At 35.3% G+C, this 24,913-nt stretch overlaps 1 protein-coding gene across 2 annotated transcripts; it reads left to right on the plus strand.

Moving 5' to 3' along the window:
• Positions 1-253: 253 nt before the first annotated feature.
• BLZF1 (basic leucine zipper nuclear factor 1) lies at positions 254-20,579 on the plus strand. Of its 2 annotated transcripts, XM_045392379.3 has the most exons (8): positions 254-411; positions 1,558-1,635; positions 8,589-9,028; positions 10,388-10,587; positions 12,545-12,673; positions 14,124-14,343; positions 19,042-19,251; positions 20,441-20,579. In XM_045392379.3, exons 2-7 carry the CDS (start codon positions 1,608-1,610, stop codon positions 19,222-19,224), a joined length of 1,200 nt encoding a protein of 399 aa, XP_045248314.2. In that variant the 5' UTR covers positions 254-411; positions 1,558-1,607; the 3' UTR covers positions 19,225-19,251; positions 20,441-20,579. The 2 variants fall into 2 exon arrangements, with proteins under 2 accessions (XP_045248314.2, XP_005539977.2); XM_005539920.5 differs by lacking the exon at positions 20,441-20,579 and having other exon boundaries at positions 19,042-20,339.
• Positions 20,580-24,913: the final 4,334 nt, after the last annotated feature.

Below are 24,913 nucleotides of genomic sequence, written 5' to 3' on the forward strand. Positions count from 1 at the left end.
AGACGCCGTTTTTCTGTTTCCGGCAGTTTTACTTCCGTTTGTTTAACAGCTGGCCCGGAAGTTTAAGTGAATCTGAGGCTTGGGCTCCAAAAGTTGCTGTACAGTATTTTATTTTAAAGTAGACATCTGTCCGCTTTCCACTTACGGAGGCCTTACAGTGTGTGTTCTGTGTTACTTGAGTTTAAACGCACTGCAGAATGTATTTACCCTTCTCTTTTGGAAACGTATTCCGGAAGCGAAACCCTGAGTAATCGGAAGTGGTTAGGAGTGAGAGAGCTCCTGGATATGTGGAGGGCCTGGGCGGGCCGGCTTCTGAATGGAAGAGGTCTGTGAGAAGTTAGCCTGGTGATACCGATCCGAAGAGCCTATGAAGTGAAGTCCCCTGAAATACGGAGAATAAGAATCTTACAGGTAAATCCGAGGACAAGCAGGTATAACTAAGGATGTTGGAAAGGGACGGAGGTCTGGCTGGAGCTTGGTGGCCAGTAGCTTTGGATTTAGGGAACGATTGTTGTTCCGGGAAGGCTTTTTCAGACAGGAATGGAACTTCGGTTTCGACTTCCCGGGACAGCAAAGGTTGACAGACTTGTCGCTTCCCGGCCTATCGCTCTCATACCTGCTCACTCCCCCTACTTACTTCTTCACCCCCTCACCTTCATTTGGCATTTGCCAGCACGCACTCGGTGTGCCTGTATGTTTCGCAGAGCAACTATCAAGGGCAGTTTCAGGGATCGTTACTCTTACGAAGGGTTTTTTGGATACCTCTTTTCGGAGCAATAGACTGTAGTGTAGAAAAGTTTGTGACTGTTAAGAAAGTTAGTCGTCGGGTTCACTAATTGAACTGAGTTGTATCTAGTACTGAGAGCGATCTTTTTTTGTAGTGACACCAGTTGTCATCTAGTGTACAGTTTGTCATATTTATATCATTGCAGTAGCATCACCTTTTTATATGTTTTCTAGTAAATCTGAGTCTGTACTGTAGGCAGTGTGTACATTTCTGAAAGCATGTGCTCAATATATGTTTCTCTTTTTACTTTTGGAGCTACACTATTTTAACTTTATTACCAAAAAAATATGAATTATGTTATCTTGAGTAATATTTTTTCTCGTTCGTTACACATCTAAACAGAAGCTCCTTTTTGATGTGTGTGTGTGTCTGTGTGTGCATACGAATTGTGTCAGTATGTCTCCTAAGAAAGTAATTACTTTAAAATTCCTCTTGTCGTACGGATGACAAAAAACCACCACAGTAACTTCATTGCCATTGCTTGGCTAAAATTCAGGACACACTTCTGACAATTTAGAGTGTATTGGTGAGGATGGTGAAACGGAATATTTAGAAGTAAACCACCCCTATTTTTTTTTTTTTTTTTTTTTGAGACTTTTAGTAGATGTAACAATGCCTTCTGGGAGAAAGGGATATAAGAGACATTTCGCTTTCTAAATGCATGTGTACTAAATACAGAAGCAATTAAAATATCATAACTTTTAAATTAGAGGTACTCAATGAATGTGTTTATATATTGTTTAAATTATTTCATATGCATACATTTCTAGGTTGTTCAGTAGAAGTCTTGGAGTGCATTTTCAGTGGTTAAGGGGAAAAAATGACTACTAAAAATTTAGAAACCAAAGGTAAGTGGCTTTTTTATAATTGTTTTTAAAACATGACATTTATGATGATGTGAAGGAACGTTTGAGCCAGATAACTAGATCTCATGGACGCCCTTGGGAATCATTTGTTATTTCAGATCCCTTTGTGTTTATTGTGTAGTGCAGTGTTTATATTTCAGTACTTTAGATGTACAAGTGAAATTTAACATCATTAATTAGAATTTATTAGGTGGCTGCTCTTAAACATTTAATGTTAATACAAAGTTTTTAACAGCTATATTCCCTATATGCTAGAAGATTAAGATTTAAATAAGAATATACATTTTTAAAGATTTAAGTAGATAGACAAAGCAACTAGGATGTATCAAAGATCTCTTTCATGTTGTATTAGTTTGCTGGGGTTGCTGTAACAAAGTACCATAAACTGTGTGGCTTGAACAACAAAATATATTGTCTCAGTTCTGGAGGCTGGAAGTCCAAGATGAAAATGTCAACAAGGCTATGCTCTTTCAGAAGGCATTAGAGACACTCTCCTAGCTTCCAGTGGCTTGCTGGCAGTCTTTGGTGCTCCTTGTCTTGTAGACGTACCACCCTTATCTCTGCCTTCATATTCACATGGCATTCTCCCTGTGTGCATGTTTCTGGTCTAAATTTACCCTTTTTATAAAGACAGCAGTCATATTGAAAAAGGAACCCAGCCTACTCCTGTATGATTTCATCTTAACTAATTACATCTGCAGTGATCCTGTTTCCAAATGGAGTCTCATTCTGAGGTAGTGGGGGTTAGTACTTCAACATATAAAGATTTGGGGGACACAATTCAACCCCTAAATTGCTAAATACAGTAGTCACTTTTTAGTCCTACCTAGTTTGTCCTAATATTTAATACTGTTGACCATTCCCTGCCTTTTGAGATACTTTCTTTTGATGACTTCCATGATGTCACTTTTATTTTCAGCCTACTCTGTAGCCTTTCACTGTCCAATGCAGTAATTATATGTGGCTATTTGATTTTAAATTAATATTTTCTAAAAATTAAAAATTCAGTTTCTCAGTGACACTTGCCAAACTTCAAGTGGTCAATAGGCAAATATGACTAGTGGCTATTTCAATCACTGAAGAAAATTATGTTGGACAGCACTGCTGAAGCTGTATCTCCTCTGTTTCTTTTTCAGCCTCCTCTCCTTCTTATTTTTCTTTTAATATCAGTGCTTTTGACCACTGTTTCTTTTCTACTGTCATGACTTCAGTAATTATCTATATAAATGACTTCCAAATCTATCTATATCCCTGATCTCTTTCCTTATGATTCATACTACTGCTTACTGGCCATCCTTACATAGCTATAGGCAACAATTTTAACATGTCCCATAGTGAACTTCTCCTGACCCAGCTTATTTTTTGGATGGGGTGAATTCTGCATGCTAGAACCATCAGTGAAAGATGGAAAACTGTTTTCTAGATGCCAGTTTTTCAGCAAGCTGACCTCCAGCAGCACACCCTCTCTAAAAGCAGGTTGAAATAAGTTTAGGAAACAAGGAAGAAAGATCATGCCCCTAAATATGTAACTGAATTTAATTCAACTGTGCAACAGCATTTCATAAGTCACCAGAAGGCTTTTATACCATTAGATAAGCAAGTCAGAGACTGTAAGGAAAGTAATAAACGGTGGATTAATGGGAAATAAGAGCAGTTAAATAATTAATGTGAAAGCAACCAACATGGTGCTTGTCAAAAAGCAAAAACTAAATACGATATTATGATTAGTCATTAAAAGTACTGGTTAAGTCCTCAGTGAGATTAAGTTACTTTTTAATATTTATTATTACTTGTTTTTAATGAGGATTAGAGTTATAAGGTACTTTAACAAACATGATTTTTTGTGATCTTAATTATCCAGTAAGGTAAATAATTCTATTAGCCATATTTCTGTTTAATCTGTCATCTGATGTTAGTGAACAAAAGTTACTCGTATTGCATGGCCTGTGAAAAGGTGTACTTGGTTGACATTTGTCAGTTGTCTGTACTTCCTGTAACTGCCTCAGGAGATAAGTACAGTTGGTTTGGTAATAGCAACAGAACTTCCTCTCAGAAGACATTTGAGCAGTACTGTCATCATAAGAGGGATGTATCATGGCTGCTAGGGCTGTTTCTGAAAAGGAAACATACAGTAAATAGTAATAACTAGAAACTTAAAATCCAAAGCTTTTCTTGGATGTGGGATTAAAATTAAAAATAAAGCTATTGAAGTCAAATAGTTTAGTAATAGTAGACCAAATAGGAAGGTCTGAGATATTTAAATATTTTTGATTCCATAAAATAGTCTAACACTAGTTCTGTAGAATAATAGGTATTAGGTAAAAAAGGTATTCCATGAGCAGGTAAATTCGAGAAATGCTGTATTAAAAGAGAGGCTATAGGACCTCTTAAGAGTCTATAGTATAACTTTAATACTAATGTACACTGAAACTCCGTAGAGATGCAGTATGCAACATTGCCCACACTTATTTGACCAGAGAACTCTATCCATAGAGCCCTTGGTAAGAAGAATGCTTAGATTCCAGTTCAGTAAATCTTGATGTAACTCTTAAGTCCATTGTATGTAACTTATTTTACTAATTTAATAATAGTTAACTAAACTTTATTAGGTGAGATGAGTGACATTTAAAAAGATTCTTGATTTAAAATTACCACATGAGAATCCCTAATTTGTTTTAACTGTTTTATAACTGAATTTGTATATGTTCTGGAAAGTCTTTCAGACTATAACCAAGTTAGGAATTAATGATTCAGGGTAGAGGAAAAAAAATAAAGCAGTTTTTAAATGGGTTAGTTTTTGGATGTTAAAAATGAAACACTCAAGGTAGTCTTAACAGATTAATAAACTTCAGTAAGCATTTATTCATTTTCTCTGTGACAAGCACCATTTTATTAGTTCATGATACGAAGATTAGGAGGCAGTCCATACCCTGAAGAGCTCCCAACAGTCTAGTCTACAAGAGAAACAAATTATTTTTAAAATATATACTACCATATTTGCATTACTCTAAAAGCACCAAGGGAGGGGAGAAGGATGAGGTTAAGTGCTTTGTCCAAGGTCACACAATACATAGCAGTAGGGACTTAAGTTATTTTAACTCAGACTCTAGTGAGTTAGAGTTCTTTTCACTACCCCATTCTGCTGACTTAGGTACCTCTCATCATAGATTGAAGTTTTATGAATAAAAGAGAAATATTTGTTCAATGACAGACTATGAAATTTTTTTTGCCTCAATATTCTAGAGCACGGGTTGGCAAATTGTGGCCCTCAGCCTCCTGAGAATATTTGCAATCAGTTTGATAATAGTGGACATTAACACTATTTAAGCCAAACAGTATCCTGAATTTAAAAAATTCTGTTCTTCCCATTATTAGACCTATGTTATCAAAAAACTGTATTCAATTATTGTTGTTATAGTTTGAATTTCATTGATAAATTTTTTTTCTCTTATTAAATACTTACATGGTATCCTCAATTTTACCTTTTGGTTCACAAAGCCTAAAATATTTACTCTTTGGTCCTTTACAAAAAAAGTTTGCCAGCTCCCATTCCAGAATGTTAGACTAGTGACCTTCTTTGTTCTTGCCGTACATTTCACCAATCCTGGTAGGCAATACGAATGAGCAAACCTTAGACATGTTTTAGTTCATTGATAATTGATCACAGGTGGAAGTAATGATAATGAATAATTTAAGGATTGTTTTGTTGGTTCCCTTCGAATAGTGGGGAAGAATAAGGATTGGTGTTTTTCTTGACTTAAGCATCACTCATAACTATGGAGCTGTTACCATAGGTCCTTGTCTTCCCAGTTGAGATACGATAATTATTCATAAATGTGTCCTGGATTGTGCCTACTGCATATGTAATAAAGGTTTCTACATATGTCACAAGGAAAAATAGAATTATGAAAGTTACCAGGTGAGAAAATGTAAAGCCTTGGCTCTTCTGCCTGCTTACCTATGCACATTAGCTAGAATCATAGTTATTACTGAGAAGGAACGGTCATGTAATATATAATACAACTTTGATATTCATAAATGCTTGAGTAAGTAGAACAGTTTAAATAAAGTTAAGAGTAAATTGGAATAGAAACAAGTTGATTGAACTTCTTGATTTCCCAACAAGGTATTTTGTTCAAAAAGAGATTTCTGTTAAATACGTATTAATGATTCTTTGCCTTTTAAATTTAACATTAATCATTTTGTAATTTGTTCTTGTATCTCTGTTACTTAAAATTCCAGCTCAAAAATGTTACAGCTTGCCTAGAAATCGTATTTGACCATAATGGAAGTATCACACCTGTTTTTTATTTCCTCAGCCTCAGTGGGCCTGAACAATGGCTCTAGTGTGTATTTTTATTGTTGATGGCTTTTATTAATTTATAGTTAATACATGATTCTACGTTACTTCTTAAATGCCAGAATGTCTTATTGACAAAATTAGACAAGTTAGTTAAGTTTAGACAAATTTAAAATCAGATTTTAAGAATACAGGTGACTAGGTGTGATGGCTCACACCTGTAATCCAAGCACTTTAGGAGGCTGAGGCCAGAGAATTGCTTGAACCTAGGAGTTCAAGACCATTCTGGACAACATGATAAAACCCCGTCCCTACAAAAAAAAAAAAAAAATTACTTGGTCATGGTGGCACATGCCTGTAGTCCCAGCTACTTGGGAGGCTGAGGTGGGAGGATCACCTGAGCCCAGGAGGTCAAGGCTGCAGTGAGCTGTTTTTAAATGATTCAGTGGACATTCTCTTTGTCAGTGCTACCATGCTTTGTTTTAACTAATTTACCAAACCCAGCATGTTAGGCATTTATTTCACTTTCTGAAGTACTCCTTTGTTTACCTTTTTAAAAGTAGAGTCAGTCCCAAGGCCCAAGGGGTGTTTAAACTTAGCTTACATTTCATATAGAAATGACACTATTTTATTCTAATGAAAAATGTTTTGTAAAATAGAACATATTAACTATACCTCAGATATGTTTCCACCTCCTGTCTAATTAACATAACTCAAGATTCCCAGAACATCTCTACATGGGAAAAATTTGAAAAAAGTAAATCTGTTAATTGAATAAATAGTCCTATAGTCTAGCAATATAACTTTAGGATTTACATAAGAGAATGAAAGTCAGAATTATATTTTATGGCATTAAATAAATTTATTTCTCTCCAGATCAACATCCAAAGTTTATTAGGAGTTTATATAAATAATAATAAAAGCAATAGGACCTAACATTTAATGAGTGCTTACTGTGTCAAATACCATTCTAAACAGTTTACATGTATTCTTATTTATTTTTAAGTACTATATAAGTCATAGGCATTGAGCATGCAAATAAATAAATAGTAAGGACATTAGGCATAGATCCACAGATTACACTGGTAGAGTGATTTTGGGAGGCATTTCGGCCATACAGATCTTCAACAAACCCATTGATTTTATGCTTGGGAATTTATTTGAAAAAATAATTCAGAAGTTAAGAAAAATATGTAGGCATAAAAGTGTTCAATAAAGTCTTATTTATTATAGTGAAAAATTTGAAAGAGTCTAAATATTCAACAGTAGAATAATAAGAAAGTAAATGCTATATTAACTTATATTCTAGCCATAAAATAAAAAATATGTTAAGCTTACAAAATTTATTACAAGTATAAAAGGAATTCTGTTTTAAGTCTTTGTTTTAGGAGATTGTATTACACACATATATATATACACACACACATATATATACACACACATATAGAGAGAGAGAGAGTGTCTATAGTATGCCACGCATTTGATCTTATTACATATATATATATGGTTTGGTTGGACAGTGATGAATTCACTGAAGACCAATCAGTAGTTCATGATTGTCCTTAATGTTTCTATAGACATAAAATTTCTATTGAAATATTTTTATACCACTTATTGCACACTTATTATATATTATCGTGTAATACATTTTATCTTTTTATATGTATGTCCTGTCCCCTAAATTAGGTAGTAAATTTCTTAAGCATAGTGGTCTTACCTGATAGAATGTCTAGCCTACATTAGGTACCCAGCACCATGTTTGCTGCCCATGACCAGTCAAAGTTCATCATTCTAATCATTGTCACTGATCTGTGTGCTCCTCTTTTGTCCCTCCCCTTGTTATCATTCATTTGTTTATAACATATATATATATATATAACATATATATATGAATACTACATGCAAGGCACTTTTTTGGGAATACAGTGCACTCAAATTGAAAGCCACTAGATGGAATGAGAGAACAATAAAATAACTGGGTATGATACGGTGAAAGTGAGGTATAAGGATGTTTAATCTGACAATTCAGTGTAGTTTCACTTCTGTAAGCAGGGCATAAACTGTTAGGCCTAAGAATAGGATTGAATCTTTTCTTAATACATTTTTCAGTGTAACATATATGTTGCTTCCTCTTACTACAAGAGTTCACAAAAACAGATGAATCTCTTATGATGTAGATGGTTTCAAATGTGCATATATATAGCTAACATTTATTTTTAACTAACATTATTGAGTGTCTACAGTATGCCAAGCATTTGATCTTATTACATTTTTTCTTACCAAAATTCTATAGCAAAGTTGTTATCATCTCTAGTTTGCAAATTAGGAAATAGAGATTCATGGAAGATTAAATTATTTACCTGGGGTTATACTAGGAAGTAAAAGTCAGAACCAAATACTCTGATTCCAAATCTCTGGTCTACTGAAGGAAAGTTTAAACATGTACCTTTTGTTGATACATGATTGTTTTGAAAATTACTTTTTCTCTGATTTTTTTTTTTTGCATTCTTTTTAGTGCGAGTAATTTTGAATATAGGGTTTAGCATTTTCTTAGCAATTTCTTGCTTAGAAAATTTCTTAGCATTTTCTTGGCATTTCTTCTTGGTAAGTTTCTGTTTTGTTTCCTTTTTGTTAGTCACCCTTACTTCATCCCCAATCCGAGGAGCAGGAGATGGAATGGAAACTGAGGAGCCACCTAAATCTGTTGAAGTTACCTCTGGAGTCCAATCTAGAAAGCATCATAGTCTTCAGAGTCCATGGAAGAAAGCAGTTCCATCAGAGAGCCCAGGAGTTCTTCAGCTAGGGAAAATGCTCACTGAAAAAGCAATGGAAGTTGAAGCTGTAAGAATATTAGTTCCCAAAGCTGCTATAACTCACGATATCCCCAACAAAAACACAAAGGTTAAGTCTCTGGGACATCATAAAGGAGAATTCCTTGGTCAGTCAGAGGGAGTTATAGAACCTAATAAGGAACTCTCAGAAGTAAAGAATGTATTAGAAAAGCTCAAGAATTCTGAAAGAAGGTTACTACAGGACAAAGAAGGTCTTTCAAACCAGCTCCGTGTACAGACAGAGGTAAGAACAGCCTTAATTGATATAATGAGTGCTACTCTTTACGTCTGGACCTTTTGAATCTGCATGTTAGAAAACTACATTTCTTTATGGGAATGTCATTTATCCTAGCTTGTCATTTCTCTAAAACGCTTCCTCTTAAATTTCTCATTCTCTCTCAGTTCTCTAGAGATACTTTATATTGGGAACTTATACTCTAAACCTCATTGAAGATGGAGGTGTGAGGTGCTTTGGACAAGACCACCAATAAGTTACAAAAGTAGGTTACAATTATAAACTGCCAGACCAAATATTGACCAAGTCAGGCGTAGTAATTGACCAGCAGTCCTTGTTTTAAGGATCCATAAGTTTCAAGTATTTTTGCCTGTGTGTACAGGATACTTGGAATAAAGAGAAAGGTGGTATAACTTACTGTGTCTTCATTGTAAATGAAAAAAATCTGTATTGCTTAAGGGTGTTGCTTTAATCTTTGCATCTTAGTAAAAATTGCCTTGCCCCTTCCCTTGTTTCCCTATTAGACCATACGTCTTTTGGCTAGATACAAGTCTTCTTCATAAGTGAGACCATGGTTAGTGGTTTTTATCCAAATAATTTTTAAATAACTAGTTTCTCATTACAAAATGTAGTACAAATTTATGTTGTAAAAATTTTAGAAAATACAGAAAAACACAATGAAAATAGTGCCACCTGAATCATTTCATCCAGCTGTACCTGCATAACCATATACATTGAGTTCACTTAGTGTTATAACCCACTTTTTTCAGTTATTAATGTTCTGCCATGTCACAGAATATTCTATTACAATGTCATTATTAATAGCAACAGTGTTCTTCAATAGCTATACCATATACCAATACCCATTATTGGATATCTGTTTTGATTTTTTGCTGTTTTCAATAATGATGTAAAGAACATACTTAGAAACATACTGGATTACTTCCTTTGCTTTATTTTTTAAAAGTAATTTCTTAGGATGCAATAGACTAACTTATACATATTGAATAAAAAACATAAGACATTCTAAGTCATGTTTTTTATCAAAATGTATTGGTTTTGTTTTAATTTTTTTTCCTTTAAGTGTTGACTGGAACTATTTGTTATTTTCATAATGATTTTTACTCTTATTACAAGAAGCTCAGTTTATTACCACATGGACTGTGGATATAGATGTATAGAGAGTAGTGGAGAGATATGGTTTGTATATCGTACAGAACTTAAATATTTAATTTTACTTTTTGATAGAGACTTTAAGTCACGGAGGTCCAAAATTACACAGAAACACAGTCTCTTTTTGTTAATTTTGTTACATTAAAGTTAGTGATATTACTTTGAGCTTGTTGTATTGATTATGTTCTTTTCTAGGTAAATCGTGAGTTAAAAAAGTTACTGGTGGCTTCTGTTGGGGATGATCTTCAGTATCACTTTGAACGTCTAGCCCGTGAGAAAAATCAGCTTATTTTAGAAAATGAAGCCCTAGGTCGAAACACAGCTCAGCTTTCTGAACAGTTAGAACGTATGTCAATACAGTGTGATGTATGGCGAAGTAAATTCCTTGCAAGCAGGTATTTTCTACAGCAAATAGTATTTCATTTCCTAGGTTTTGCTCCATCAGGTTTTTGATCTATAACACAAGAAAGTAGATGGTAATGTGAAAATTTCTGACTAAGGTCATCAAAGTACTTCATTTGAGATGTGGACTCTCTCTCCTCTGGATAGTCACACAGTCTTCCTAAATGGAGAAGTGACATAAGGATCATCCCTTATTCCCGAGTTCTAGTTTACTGTATAGTAAAAATACAGTGTTTAAGACTGAAACAAAACTGTAAATTCAGACGTCTAGTAAACATTAAAATCACAAAAAGTCAAACTAAATTATTTTTCTCCATTTAAATATTTGAACTCCCTAAGATAATATTATTCATTCTAAATGCTCTCTTCTCATAGTTCTTTTAACCATATAATAAAGCTTCTCAACCTTTTTCTCTCCGTGCACAAATAGAAAATTATAACATTTTTATGACATACTGGATGAGGCTACTCTCATATGGCGGCGAAAACGCCAGGGTCCTCATCCAGGCCTCTCGACACACTGGTGGTTGGGAAACTCTGCTATATAGTATGATTCTTTGTCTGTTTATCCCCTCCCTGCCTCAATTTACAGTTACCGGATAACAAGATCTGGATGTTATCCATTTTTGTATTTCTGGTACTTAGCAAAATACTTTACAGAGTATGTTTAATAACTGTTGATTTAAATTGAATCATCTGGAGATTTCTCACAAAACAGCCATAGGTTTACAGGGTGTATTTGAGGAACCATTGATTGTGATTAATACATTTTTAGGAAAATGTTTTTTTCATGTCTTAATATCTCTGACACTTTTTAGTAGTTGTTCACTCTCTTAACAGTGTTTCATTTATCTCCTAATTGTGCTAGTTCATTATGCTATTTGGAAAAATGAACTATTTATTCACTTAGAATGAAAGTTAATTGAGTTGATTCTTACTGAACATTTTTTAAGAGGCAAATCATGCATATATTATACAAATTACTGCAATATGCAACTTTTTAACATTCTGATCAACACCAATAGTAACATTTCATTAAATTTTTAAATAAAAATTAAATATGATTTTATTGGTATTTTAATTGATGTAATCTTCTAATGTCAAAATTGTTTTCATTTTGAGGAATTTGGTAGTAACTGCAGTCTCAGACTTAAATTTTAATTTTAAATTTTTCAGCTGATTAACCATACTTGAACATTTTGCTTCAATTGCATCAGTAGAAAATTGGTTAAATAAAATTTTGTGTATCCAATCAGTAGAAAACATGAAGCTAATTTTTGAAAAAAGGGAATGAGATAGCTCTATATGTGCTAATATGGAAAAGTCTCTAAGATAAATTATTAAATGAAAAACTAAGATTTAGAAAAGTGTGTATTCAGTATCTCTTTTTGTAAATAAAATGGATAAATTTATTTTAACACATATGTATATGTTGAAACATACATAAATTATTTTTTTTGAGAAGTGTAAAAAAACCTTGTTGGCTGCATATAAAAGAAGGATAGGGATGCTGGACATGAGGAAAGACTTTATATAAGTCTTTTTATATCAATATTTTTCTGAGGGCAAAGAGGTAATTGAGTGTAAGAAGATAATTTTGTTTGCCTCTTTAAGTTTTTCTGTGTTTAAAAACATTTAATAATTTTTTCTTTCAAATTTTGGTCAATCTAGAGTAAGATTGAGATGTACTCCAAAAGTCATTGTATAGGAAAGTTGAGTAACTTTTGCCTTTGTCATTGTCTCAATGAATATTTTAACTGAATCCTTTTAATGAACTCTAAGCTCATAAACATTTTTAGTGTTCTTCAGTCAAAATTTAAAAACTGTGAAGTAACTATACTATGTTAAATCTGTTAGCTTCTGAAAGTGACAGTCACAAAGTAGTATATTCAATTTTTTACACTGTATTACTGTCAGCAAATTTATATGTAAGATTTTAATCTTTTTCAGGGTAATGGCAGATGAGTTAACCAACTCAAGAGCAGTTTTACAGCGTCAAAACCGTGATGCACACGGGGCTATACAGGATCTCCTAAGTGAACGGGAACAGTTTCGTCAAGAAATGATAGCTACCCAGAAGTATGGCACTTGTTTACATTCTGAACTCTTCTGCTTTCTCCTGCAAATTATGTTATTGTACTTTTGTGTTTGTTTGTTTGTTTTTGTTTTTGGTGTGTCTACATTTGATAACTTACTGAGCATATACTTTTAGTAGCAGTTTAAAATAGATGCTCTGGGAGGGAGGAGGACTAAAAAAATAGAAGGCATGCTTTTCACATTCTTAATTGGGGAAATAATTAGTTATGTCTGTATTAGAAGGATTCTCTGGATTTAAAAGCAATTGCTGGTTATAGTTGTAGTCATACAGTTTTTGGTAGAAGCCAAGGAGTGTACCTGTCTCTCCTGTGGAAGGAGATATTTTTGAAGACTTCCTGCAGTATTAGAGCTTATTTTCATGTCCATATACTCCAGAACTATCAAAATTGATGGTCTTCCTTAAAAGCCTTTTGCATTTTTATGTAGTTGATTTATTACAGATAGAATCAGTAAGTGTCAAAGAGCAAATTATAGGGGACACTAGAAGAAAGAACACACAAGAAACCTCTAGCCAGTTTAATCGGGAAAAAAAGAGAAGATATACATTACCAGTATCAGGAATGAAGGGGGGGGTACAATATAGACTCTATACACATAAAAAAGATAATACAGAAATGTTATGAACAAATCCATGTCAATAAATTCAGTAATTTAGATGAAATGGACAAACTCCATGAAAAACAAACTACCAAAGGTTACTCAAGAACAAATAGATAACCTGAATAGCCCTAACCTGTTAAAACAAATATAATTTATAGTTAAAAATTAAATATTTTCCAGTAAAGGAAATTCCAGGTCTAGATGGATTCACTGATGAATGCTAGTAAACATCTAAAGAAGACATAAAACCAAATTTACAAAAATTATTCTAGAAAATAGAAGAGAAGGAAACAATTTCCAGCTCATTTCATGAGGGCAGCATTATCTTGATACCAGAACCATTAGCCAAAAACCACCAACTAATATCTCTAATTGACATAAATGCAAAAATCCTTAACAGAATTTTAGTGAATCAAATCCAACAATACATAAAAAGTTTTATACATTATGACCAAGTAAAGTGAATCCCAGGAATTGTAGATTGATTTAGCATTCAAGAATCAATTAATGTAACTCACCAAAAAAGAAAAACTGTATGAATATCTCCATAGTTTCACAAATTATGTAAGTAGTTCCTATACTAAAAGGTGAGAACGAAAAGAAGTACTATTTGTTAAATGATTTTCAGGCAACAACCTAGTAGATTAACATATGCTTTCTGTAGTCTAACTTACTGGACTAAGACATCCAAATTTATGGAACTCTGAGAGAGAAAGGGATCAGGGAAAGATGTTATATAATTTCAGAAATATTTTTATTACTTATTTACTATTATTAATTTTTACATTTTGCTCTCTTACTAATGGCCAGTGTTCATGTGTGTTCTATGCAGATTATTGGAGGAGCTCTTAGTCTCTTTGCAATGGGGAAGAGAGCAAACTTACTCCCCTAGTGTACAACCCCACAGCACAGCAGAGCTAGCATTAACAAATCACAAGTTGGCAAAAGCAGTAAATTCTCATCTTCTGGGAAATGTTGGCATTAACAATCAAAAAAAGATTCCATCAACAGTTGAATTCTGCAGCACTCCAGCTGAGAAAATGGCTGAAACGGTAAAATATTTTCTCTTTTGTGATCTGTGGAACTTCTAAGACTGTCCTCTTACTGAAAGGTGACATATTATCATGGAAAGTGTTTGGCATTAGGAATTAGGAAATGTGGGATAAACCACTCATGCTATTGAGTGTGTTATCTTGGAGGAAATTATTTCCTCTTCTGAACTTTAATATTTTCTAACACTACTATTCTATTTTTAAGGACAAAAAAAGTAATTGTTTTGAAAGAGGTCCTATGTTTTAGCTATTGAGTCACTGATAATCCTTTTCTTGAGTTCATTTTGGTATAAAAACCACTGCATAGAATTTTTAATGTAGTAGATTAAATCAGTATATTAATAGATTAGATTACTTCTGATCTAAGCAATTACTTAATTCCCACATATAGATGGAAATGTATCAAGTACTACAGAACAGATAGTATAGTCCTGGATGAATTCAAGGTCCATGCAGCTGGCTTGTCAAATACTCATCTCACATTTCTGTGACAACAACCAAGTTCACCTTCATTACAGCTCCCATGTCCCCATCCTGGGTCACTGCCAGTCGCCGTAACTTTTGCACTATTAAAATCTTCAACTCAACATCTCTCTCTCTCTCTGTGATCTGTGATCTCAACTTTTTTTCTTTCCAACTCTGATTCTTCATTCTGACTCCCTGGATGTGAACACATCTTTGATCACATAATTGTTTTTATTCCCTCGCTCCCTGTGTTTTTTTCTGTATCTCATCAGCTCACTCTTCTAGTTTCTCGTCCGGCTCTAGCTTGCCTAGACTCTATTCATAAGTGCCTTACTGCCTTATCTTCCTCTCCGAGTACGCTGAAAACCCCAGTCCTGTGTCAGTTCAGCTGTTTGCCTTTTTGTTTCAGTACCCGTCAAATACTACCTCACATTCAGCAGATGACTTTCCTGCCTAATCCACAGAAGAAAAAGGGGACAGAGGCAGAAAACTGCCTGAAGGTCTCATTTGACATCTAGAAGCCTATCTGTATGGCAGCATACATTTCTCTGAGAGGAAAAGGTGTCCTTCCTCTTCTAAGCATACCTCCCCTCTAGGCTCTGGCTTCCCCCTCAACAGTTATTCTTTCTCTGTGTTGGTTCTTTCCTTTTGGCTTAAGAACATGTCCAAGCATCATTCATCTAAAAAAGAAAAATCTTCCCTCTATTGTAAGATCTCCGGATATGGCTTTATCATCTTCCCTTCACATCCAAGAATCTTGGACAAGTTGTCCATACATGTTTGTATTTACACACTATCCATTCCTCAATTACTACCATCACTTACATCTGTAGACTTCCTGCCCCACTATTCTCAGTAAGTACTCTTAAAAAGGTCATGAACTTTTACTATCATATTATACTGTATCAAGCATTCCTTCCTTGAAACTCCCTTGACCTTTGTAACATCACTCTTTCTTGGCCCTCTCTGAACTCTTTCTTCTTCATAGACATTTTTCCTCCTTTGGATGTTGATGCTTCATAGGAATCTGTTTTCCCCTTTTCAAAATCCCTTCATTTCCTGAACACTGTACTCTTGCAATGATTCACTACTTTTGTGACCATTCTTTCTAAGTGTTTGAGGGGGAGGGGCATCCTCTTCCTATGACCCCTCTTGAGCTTTCTTAACATAACATACTTTCTGTATTCTCTTGGTGTTATTCTGTTACCATAGCTTTATGCTTGTGACTCTTCCATCTCAGACTTTTTTCTGAGTCTGAGAGATTTATATCCAGCCAGGCATTTCCATCTACTTGTTTCACAGATGACTAAAACTAGAACCTCTTTTCTCCTTGCTTTTGCATTTGTACACCCCCCACCCTAAAAATCTCCTCCTTTTCCTGTACTCCCTGTCTTGATGAATTATACCTACTCTATAGTGCTGTTTTCAGATTTCCATAAAAAACACATATAAAGCCTGTAGCAGTTTCCAACATATTGTAATTTCTCAATAAATGGTAGCTATCATTTTTACTATTTCCTTCATTCCCCTAGTCCTGTTGATTTTACAGATCTTACCAGTTTTTTTCTAATTTATCCCCTTTCAAGTTCAAACACCTGACTTCCAGCCTAGCCCACTGCAGTTACCTCCTCACTGATACCCTTCCCTGCTTCTTAGCTGCTCCTGCCCTCCCACTACTGCCAGAGAGTTATTTCAGAAGGCCATTTCAGTCATCAAACAGCTCCCAGTTTCCCTCATTATTGAATCAGAATTCATTCATACTGTATAGAAGGCTTTTTATAATCTTTTTTCCATCTCCCCTTCTCAAGAATCATTTCCCAAGTGTCACTACCCACTGCATTTCACATTCCAGCAGGGTTTAACCACTTTTCATGATGCACATAGGCCGTTGTATCTCATGCCTCTGTACATACTTTTTCTTGTCTAGACTGCCTTCTCCGCACCTCTTTTGTTGCCCAACCTCTATACCACCTTTAAGAACCTGCCTTCTCTGAATCTTGCTGGCAATCTGAAGTGTTCCTTCTCCAGCCTTCCATTGTACTTTGCACTTATATCTATAATTGCCCTTTACCATATTAAATTATAATAGTTTGATTTTCCATCCCTCTCCCAAACTGTAAACTCCTAAAGGGCTGGGGACTTTGTGTTTTTATGTTTCCTCAAGGTCTAGCATAATCCTTTGCACATAGTAAGTGCTCAGCTACTTACTGAATGAGTCAGTACCTAAAATTAATCATTTTTATCCAAAACTTTGTTTCTCCTTTTCTATTCTCTTTGTTGGGAAATTGTGTCACTGCCTACTTAGTTGCTGCCAGTAGCATTTGGTGTAGTTGACCACTCCCTCTTTCTTGAAATACTCTTTCCTAGGTTTATATAACCTTATACCGTACAGGCTATTCTCTTTTATCCATCCATTTTATTTCACTAGACCATGTTAGGTATCCTCAGGGCTTGATTTAGATCCCCTTCTTCTCCCAGTCTTTTATCCACCACATTTTCCTATTCAATAAAACTGACAGCCCTTCTTCCTTAGTGTCTCTTAAACTTTTCAGTCCCGTTGCTTCAAGGTACCATCATTTCTTAGCTAGATTATTACAATAACCTCCCTTTTTCTGTTCTTCTTATGTCTGCTTATGCATACTGCTTCCTCCATCCCCCATACTGTGTATAGAATGATTTCTCTGAAAGGCACCCTGCATAAAATCCTTCCCCATCACTTTCAGGCTAAAATACAGAAATCTTTCTGTTCATATTAGTGTGTCAGTCTCCTGCTCCTGAATTCCCTCAGCATTTTGTTTCACTCTCTCTCTCTAAAGACCTGCAATGTAATAACATCTTTATAGTATTTGAGAACTTATTTTCTCTTCTAAATTTATAAACAACGTTAAGGTAAGCCCTTCATCTTTGCTTATCCTCTAGCACAAAACCAAATTCCATAAAAATAGAAGGATCTCAAAAATTAAATTGAAAAAGCAGTCTAGTTGAAAAATAGAGGTGCTAAAGTAAGTTGATGGCTCTTAAATAATGCCAGGACATTCTTAGAGTAGTGATGGCTCTTTGGGTTTGGTGGTAACTTAGAAGGAAAAAAAAAAATCTGCAGGACCACATAACCGCTAGGGAAACAGGCATCACCAGCCATTCCAGAAAGCTGCTTTGAACAAGCCTTATATAAGAAAGAGAGAAAGCACTTTTCCTGATTCATTTCACGATTCTTTCCAATTGCAGTGCTTGTTACCTTTGTACCATAACCCAAACACATCATGTGGTGATGATTAGGAAAATATGAACATGTGAATCGAGGGCTGTGAGCCAGGCACGTTATCCCTGCCCTTAACTGGAGAACTTTTTTCAGCTCAAGAGTTCCTGTTTTGGGTCTCAGTGAAGGAGACAGATTAGGAAAAATCAGAGAAGAAGAATTAGGAGAGCATTGTGTTGTGGAATCCAGGAAACAAAAACATGGCTGTAATCATAAAATACTGCATATAAATTAGAAAAAGAGAAATGAAAAGCCATTGATACTATAAATGAAAAGTTATCAAGGATTTTGAAATATCATTTCCATAGAAGAATGGATCCTTCTATTTTTATGGAATTTGGTTTGGTGCTAGAGGATAAGCAAAGATGAAGGGCTTACTTTAACATTGTTTACAAATTTAGAAGAGAAAATAAGTTCTCAAATACTAAAGACGTTATTACATTACAGGTCTTTAGAGAGAGAGAGAAACAAAATGCTAAGGGAATTCAGGAGCAGGAGACTGACACACTAATATGAACAGAAAGGTTTCTGTATTTTAGCCTGAAAAATATAGAAATCTTGATTCTGAGCAGTTGAATGAAATATTGAAGAGGGGAAGTAGTAAGTCCATTTTGGTTAAGGAAAAAAAAAAATTGACATCACTTAATGATATAATTGACATATAAAAAAACTGACATCACTTAATGATATAACCTCATTTTCTTCTCTGTTTTCCTGCTTTCCTACCAATATCTGTGAAACATTAATGTCATCATTTAAAAATATATGTAACCTAGATAATCTAGTAATTAGACATCAATGTTAAATTTACAGCTTAAGAAAGGAAGTAAGTTGTCTTTTCAATCAGATTCGTCATTCAGTTTTTATAAGTTACATATTAATGAAGTGGAACTTTATAGGTAGGTATACATCAATGAAATCATAGGCTTTTACTATCTATATTGCATACTTCTGACATTATATCTTATTTTCCTTAGGTTCTAAGAATTTTAGATCCAGTTACCTGTACAGAGAGTTCACCAGATAATCCATTTTTTGAGTCATCAACCACCTTACTTGCTGCAAAGAAAAATATTGGACGATTTCATCCCTATACTAGATATGAAAACATAACTTTCAATTGCTGCAATCACTGCCAGGGAGAACTGATTGCCCTTTAACAGTCAATATGTTGGAGGCATGCTAAGGTACTTGCTCATTACCCAAGAGTCATTATTATTTGGGAACTGGGGTTCTTACAATGCTAGAAGTAATATCACTTCCTATTTACAAAATGTATACACCCAAAGATGTTTTATGTATTAGACTCCAGATTACCCTTTCTTAATAAATATCTCAGGGTAAGTAAAGAAACTGTATAGATATATTTAAAATAGAGAATACTTTCCAAGCAATACATGATACTTTTCCTAAAAGACTCTAAAAGAAAAAGATTCTGCAACTCTCTTTTAAGCACTAAATTATTGTTTATCTTGCTGGATATTTTATATGAACAGTGTTTATTTAGATGCACTAAAGCAAAGGTAGGCAAACTACAACCATGGGTCAAATATGGCCACACCCATTCATTTGCTATTGTCTAAGTTGCTTTTGCATTACAACTGCAGAGTTGAATAGATGCAGCAGATCCTTTACAGAAAAAGTTTTCTGACCCCAACTCTAAAGTAACTGTAGTAGGAAGCTGGAGGACTTTCTTTCCCTTTATGGTAATTTTTTGAGCTACAAAAGAGCCTTGCAGAAATGGATGAAGGGATTAATCTTTTAAAAATAAATGCTATATGATAAAAAAATATTTTAGAGCCAAATTAACAGGTACTTCAGCAAAACATGCTAATTTTATGCAGGGGATTCTGTATTCGGAATGGACACAATCTGACATATATAAAAGAAACAGATTATTAACTATTGACTCTTATTTAGCAAATGCAACAGACAAGAATATCCAACTTGATATTTATAAAAGGTAGACTTTTTCTAAAACAGTATATAAGCTCAAAGAAAAAAATGCAATCTATCAATTAATATATATTATGTAATATATATTATTGTGTATTTATGATTAGCCATCATAAATGCCCATTGCTTGGCCTTTAAGAATAATCACATAATATTTATATCAAATTATACAAATTTGTTGCAGAAGTGCCTGTCAGAGAAATCATCAAAAGACAAACCTGGTCAAATAATAGTAATTGTAATGTCTATGATTTTTTTTTTTGTCTGACTCATCTGAGTTATATTTAGTTTTCAAGTGGCAATAAATTTATCTACCTTCTTTATTGTGACTATTCCTTTTTTCCCCCAGAATTAGTGCTTTGATTTAGGTCTTTGTCTAGCTTAACTACTTCCAATTGATTCTTCAGCCTTTTCTTTTAGGTTTACTTACTATAAAAGTCTCAGAAGAAAACATAAGGGGAAAGCTTCACGACATTGTATTTGGCAATGATTTTTTTGAATATGACAACAGAAGCACAGGCAACAAAAGAAAAAATAGATAAATTGAATTTCATCAAAATTTCCAATTTTTGTGCATCAAAAGAGGAGTGAAAAGGCAACACAGAGAATGGGAGAAGATGTTTGCAAATCATATCTCTGATAACCGTCTAGTGTCCAGAATATATAAAGCACTCCTACAACTCAACCACCAAAAAACAACCCAATAAAAATTAGCAAAGGGGCTGGGCATGGCGGCTCATGCCTGTAATCCCAGCACTTTGGGAGGCTGAGGTGGACGGATCACCTGAGGCCAGGAGTTCAAGACAAGCCTAGCCAACATGGTGAAACCCCATCTCTACTAAAAATACAAAAAATTAGTTGGCATGGTGGTGGGCGCCTGCAATCCCAGCTACTTGGGAGGCTGAGGCAGATAATTTTTTGAACCTGGGAGGCGGAGGTTGCAGTGAGCCGAGATCACGCCACCACTGCACTTCAGCCTGGGCAACAGAGTGAAACTCTGTCTCAAAAAAAAAAAAAAAAAAAAAAAAAATTAGCCGTGCATGGTGGTGGATGCCTGTATTCCCAGCTATTTGAGAGAGTGAGGCAGGCAAATTGCTTGAACCCGGGAGGTGGAGGCTGCAGTGAGCCGAGATCACGCATTGCTCTCCAGCCTGGGCAACGAGAGAAACTTCATCTCAAAAAAAAAACAACAAAAAAAAAATTAGCAAAGGACCTGAATAGACATTTCTCCAAAGAGGACATACAGATGGCCAATAAGCACATCAGAAGATGCTCAACATAACTACTCATTAAGGAAATGCAAATTAATACCACTTCACATCCATTAGGATGGCAATTATCAAAAGAGCAAATTATAAATGTTGTCAAAGATCTGGAGAAATTGGAAACCTTATGCATTGTGTGTGGGAATGTAAAATGTTGAAAACAGTGTGGCAGGTCCTCAAAATATTAAACATACAGTTGCCATATGGCCTAGCAATTCTGCTTCTAGGTAGATTCCCAAAAGAAAGCAGAAACTAGGATAGATATTTGTACAACAGTGTTCACAGCTGCGTTATTCACAATAGCCAAAAGGTGGATATAACCCAGTGTCCATTGATGGATGAATAGATAAACAAAATCTGGTATATACATGTGAAGAAATACTATTCAGCCTTAAAAAGGAATGAAATTTGATGCTACAATGTAGATGAACCTTTATAATATTACATTAAGTAAAATAAGTCAGACACAAAAAGTCAAATATCAAATGATTCCATTTAGATGAATTCCTAAAAGAGACAAATTTGTAGAGACAGAAAGCAGAATAGTGGTTGTCAGGGCCTGGAGAGAGTGTAGAATGGGAAGTTTTTATTTGGTGGTATAGAATTACAGATTGGGATGACAAAAAAGTTCTGGAGATAAACAGTGATGATGATTGTACAACAATGTCAGTCCACTTAATGCTACTGCATTGTACATTTAAAAAATATTTAAAAATGGTAAATTTTACACATATGTTACAATTTAAAAAAAAAATTACATACACTCTTGTAACCACAAACTAGTGGCACACTTCTGCAACTGCTGGTTTAACGGTGTCAATAACAATAAAGATAAGAGTTATTGAGCTAAACTTAAAAAATAAAAAAGATCTCAAATGAGCAATCTAACATAACACCTTAAGGAAATAAAAAAAAGGACAAACTAAACCCAATGTGAGCAGAAGGAAGGAAATTAAGATTAGAGTGCAGACAAATAAAATAGAGAATAGAAAAACAAGAGAGATAATGAAAGAAGTCAAAAGTTAGTTCTTTAAAAAGAAAGACCAGGCCGGGCGCGGTGGCTCAAGCCTGTAATCCTAGCACTTTGGGAGGCCGAGACGGGCGGATCACGAGGTCAGGAGATCGAGACCATCCTGGCTAAAACGGTGAAACCCCGTCTCTACTAAAAAATACAAAAAACTAGCCGGGTGAGGCGGCGGGCGCCTGTAGTCCCAGCTACTCGGGAGGCTGAGGCAGGAGAATGGCCTGAACCCGGGAGGCGGAGCTTGCAGTGAGCTGAGATCCGGCCACTGCGCTCCAGCCTGGGGGACAGAGCAAGACTCCGTCTCAAAAAAAAAAAAAGAAAGACCAAATTGACAAATCTGTAGCCATACTAAGAAAAATAAAACACATAAAACTAAAAGCAGAAATGAAAGTGTGGACATTATTAGTAACCTTACATAAAGAAAAACTGTACACCAATAAACTAGGTAAACTAGTTTACAGACAAATTCCTAGAAAGACATGTATTAGCCCATTCTCATGCTGCAAAAAGAAATAACCTGAGTAATTTATAAAGGAAAGAGGTTTTCAAAAAGGGAGAATTATTCTGAGGCTAGATCATGTGATGCTTTTACAGTGCACTTAAAAAAAATTTTTTTTTCCACACGAGATTTCTAAGTGTCTAAATTACACTTTTTCTTTAAAAACCCAGAGTAGCTTCTGTTGCAATAGCTATTAATGAAGAAAACAGAATTCAGTCAACCGAGAAGAAAAAAACTTTTGCTCAAAAAGACAAGGTCCTAAGAGAGAAATAAAAACATGAAGGCCTTTTAAATACAAGCATGCACACGTGCACACATACATTTACATATCTTGGATGTTAGCTTTTAATTAAGCTGACCATTGAGCTCCTAAAAATTATATTTTCCTTCCCAGAGGCCTCTCAGCAGAAATGGACCCAATACCTCCCGTTTTTAAGTTTACATGGTATCAAAAGGAGTGAGACAGATACACAAACAAGTGGAGACAAATTTTGGACAACACAAGGGGAGGTGCACTCGGGCAAAACAGATTCAAAACCTGATCTCAATAAAATGCAAAGCGGGTGTATAACCAAGCCTTATTGCTTCCCTTGCCAGTGCCGGACATATGGCTTAACAAGCCTAGATAGGAAATCAGTAGGCTCCCGGCGGCATACCGTCTGGTTAACTCACCCTTTGAGTTCCTCCGCTCCTGATCTCCATTCTAACCCAGTAGTGTAAGAGATGTGCACTTTTGAGCACGGGACAGCCTTCAAGAGGGTCCCTGGGAAAATCTCACCTGCAGCTGCTGGGATCCCCCTGAAGACCATCTCGTTGCAAGCCGCTGGCCGCTAAATGCAGCACCATTCTGGTCTCTCCTGGCTGGCCCACCAAATTTTGTTCCCAGACCAAACTGAGGGTCGTCGGGCTACTGTTTCTGGTGGCCCATAACGAGACGCAAATGAACTGGGGAGGAAGAGAGTTTTCATTTCTGCAACCGGTTACAGGGAGAAGGCCTGGAAATTATTGCCAGACCAACTCAAAATTACAAAGTTTTCCAGAGCTTATATACCTTCTAAGCTGTATGTCCATGTGTAAGTGTGCATTCATCTAAGTGATTAACTTCTTTTAATCTATAACTAAGATCTGAGTCCTGAAGACCTTCCTCTGGAGCCTCAGTAAATTTACTTCATCTAAATGGGTCCAGGTGCTGGGGGGATTACCCTTGTCTCCTGCTAAATCACGGAGGTTTGGGGAGTTCCTTCAGACGCCCAATAAACTTGTATGTGGAGGCCTGGGAAGTTTCTTCAGACCCACAATAAAACTTATTTAATCCTAAATGGGCCTTGTGAAGAATTCCTTTATTATTTTGTCATACTTTAAGGCCCAGGAAAGGCCTAGGCAAAACTCTTGATGGGCTTTTATGTCATCCCAGCCTTCGTATAAGGGGACTGGCTTTTAATATTTAACTTAACCCCTCAGTCAGTTGTTATGGAGGCCTGCATGAGTGAGACCTGGCCTGCCACAATCCTGTGTTCATGTATTGAAAGACTATATTATTAAGATGACAGTACTACCCAAAGCAGTCTACAGATTCACTGAAAGCCCTACCAAAATTCCAAAGGCCTTTTTGCAAAAATGGAAAAGCTGACCTTCAAACTCATATGGAATTGTAAACGCCATGAATAGCCAAAACAATGCAGAAAAGGCCAAAGTTGGAGGACTGACACTTCCCGGTTTCAGAACTTACTATAAAGCTGCAGTGATCTGAACAGTGGGCTGTTGGCACAAGTACAGATGATACTAACATACAGATCAATAGAATAGAATTGAGGCTTCAGAAATAAACCCATACATCTGTGGCCAACTGACTTGCAACAAATGATGCTGCAATAACTGAATGTACACATACAAAAAAAAGTTGGAACCTCTGTGATATTGTGATAGAAGAAGAAATACATATCTTGGTCTTATACCAGTTTCCTGACACATAGCTCCTAAAACCCTTGGAACATCCCAAGTCCCCAAGCTGTGAGTGTCTTTGTATGCTAATGAAATGACTAATGTCTGGGGGACCTGAATGGGGGGTAGTTGCCAGGAGGAACCAACCAAGTAATTAGAGAGTA

Source organism: Macaca fascicularis, chromosome 1 (genome assembly GCF_037993035.2).
Source record: "Macaca fascicularis isolate 582-1 chromosome 1, T2T-MFA8v1.1".
In the NCBI taxonomy this organism is placed as follows: domain Eukaryota; kingdom Metazoa; phylum Chordata; class Mammalia; order Primates; family Cercopithecidae; genus Macaca; species Macaca fascicularis.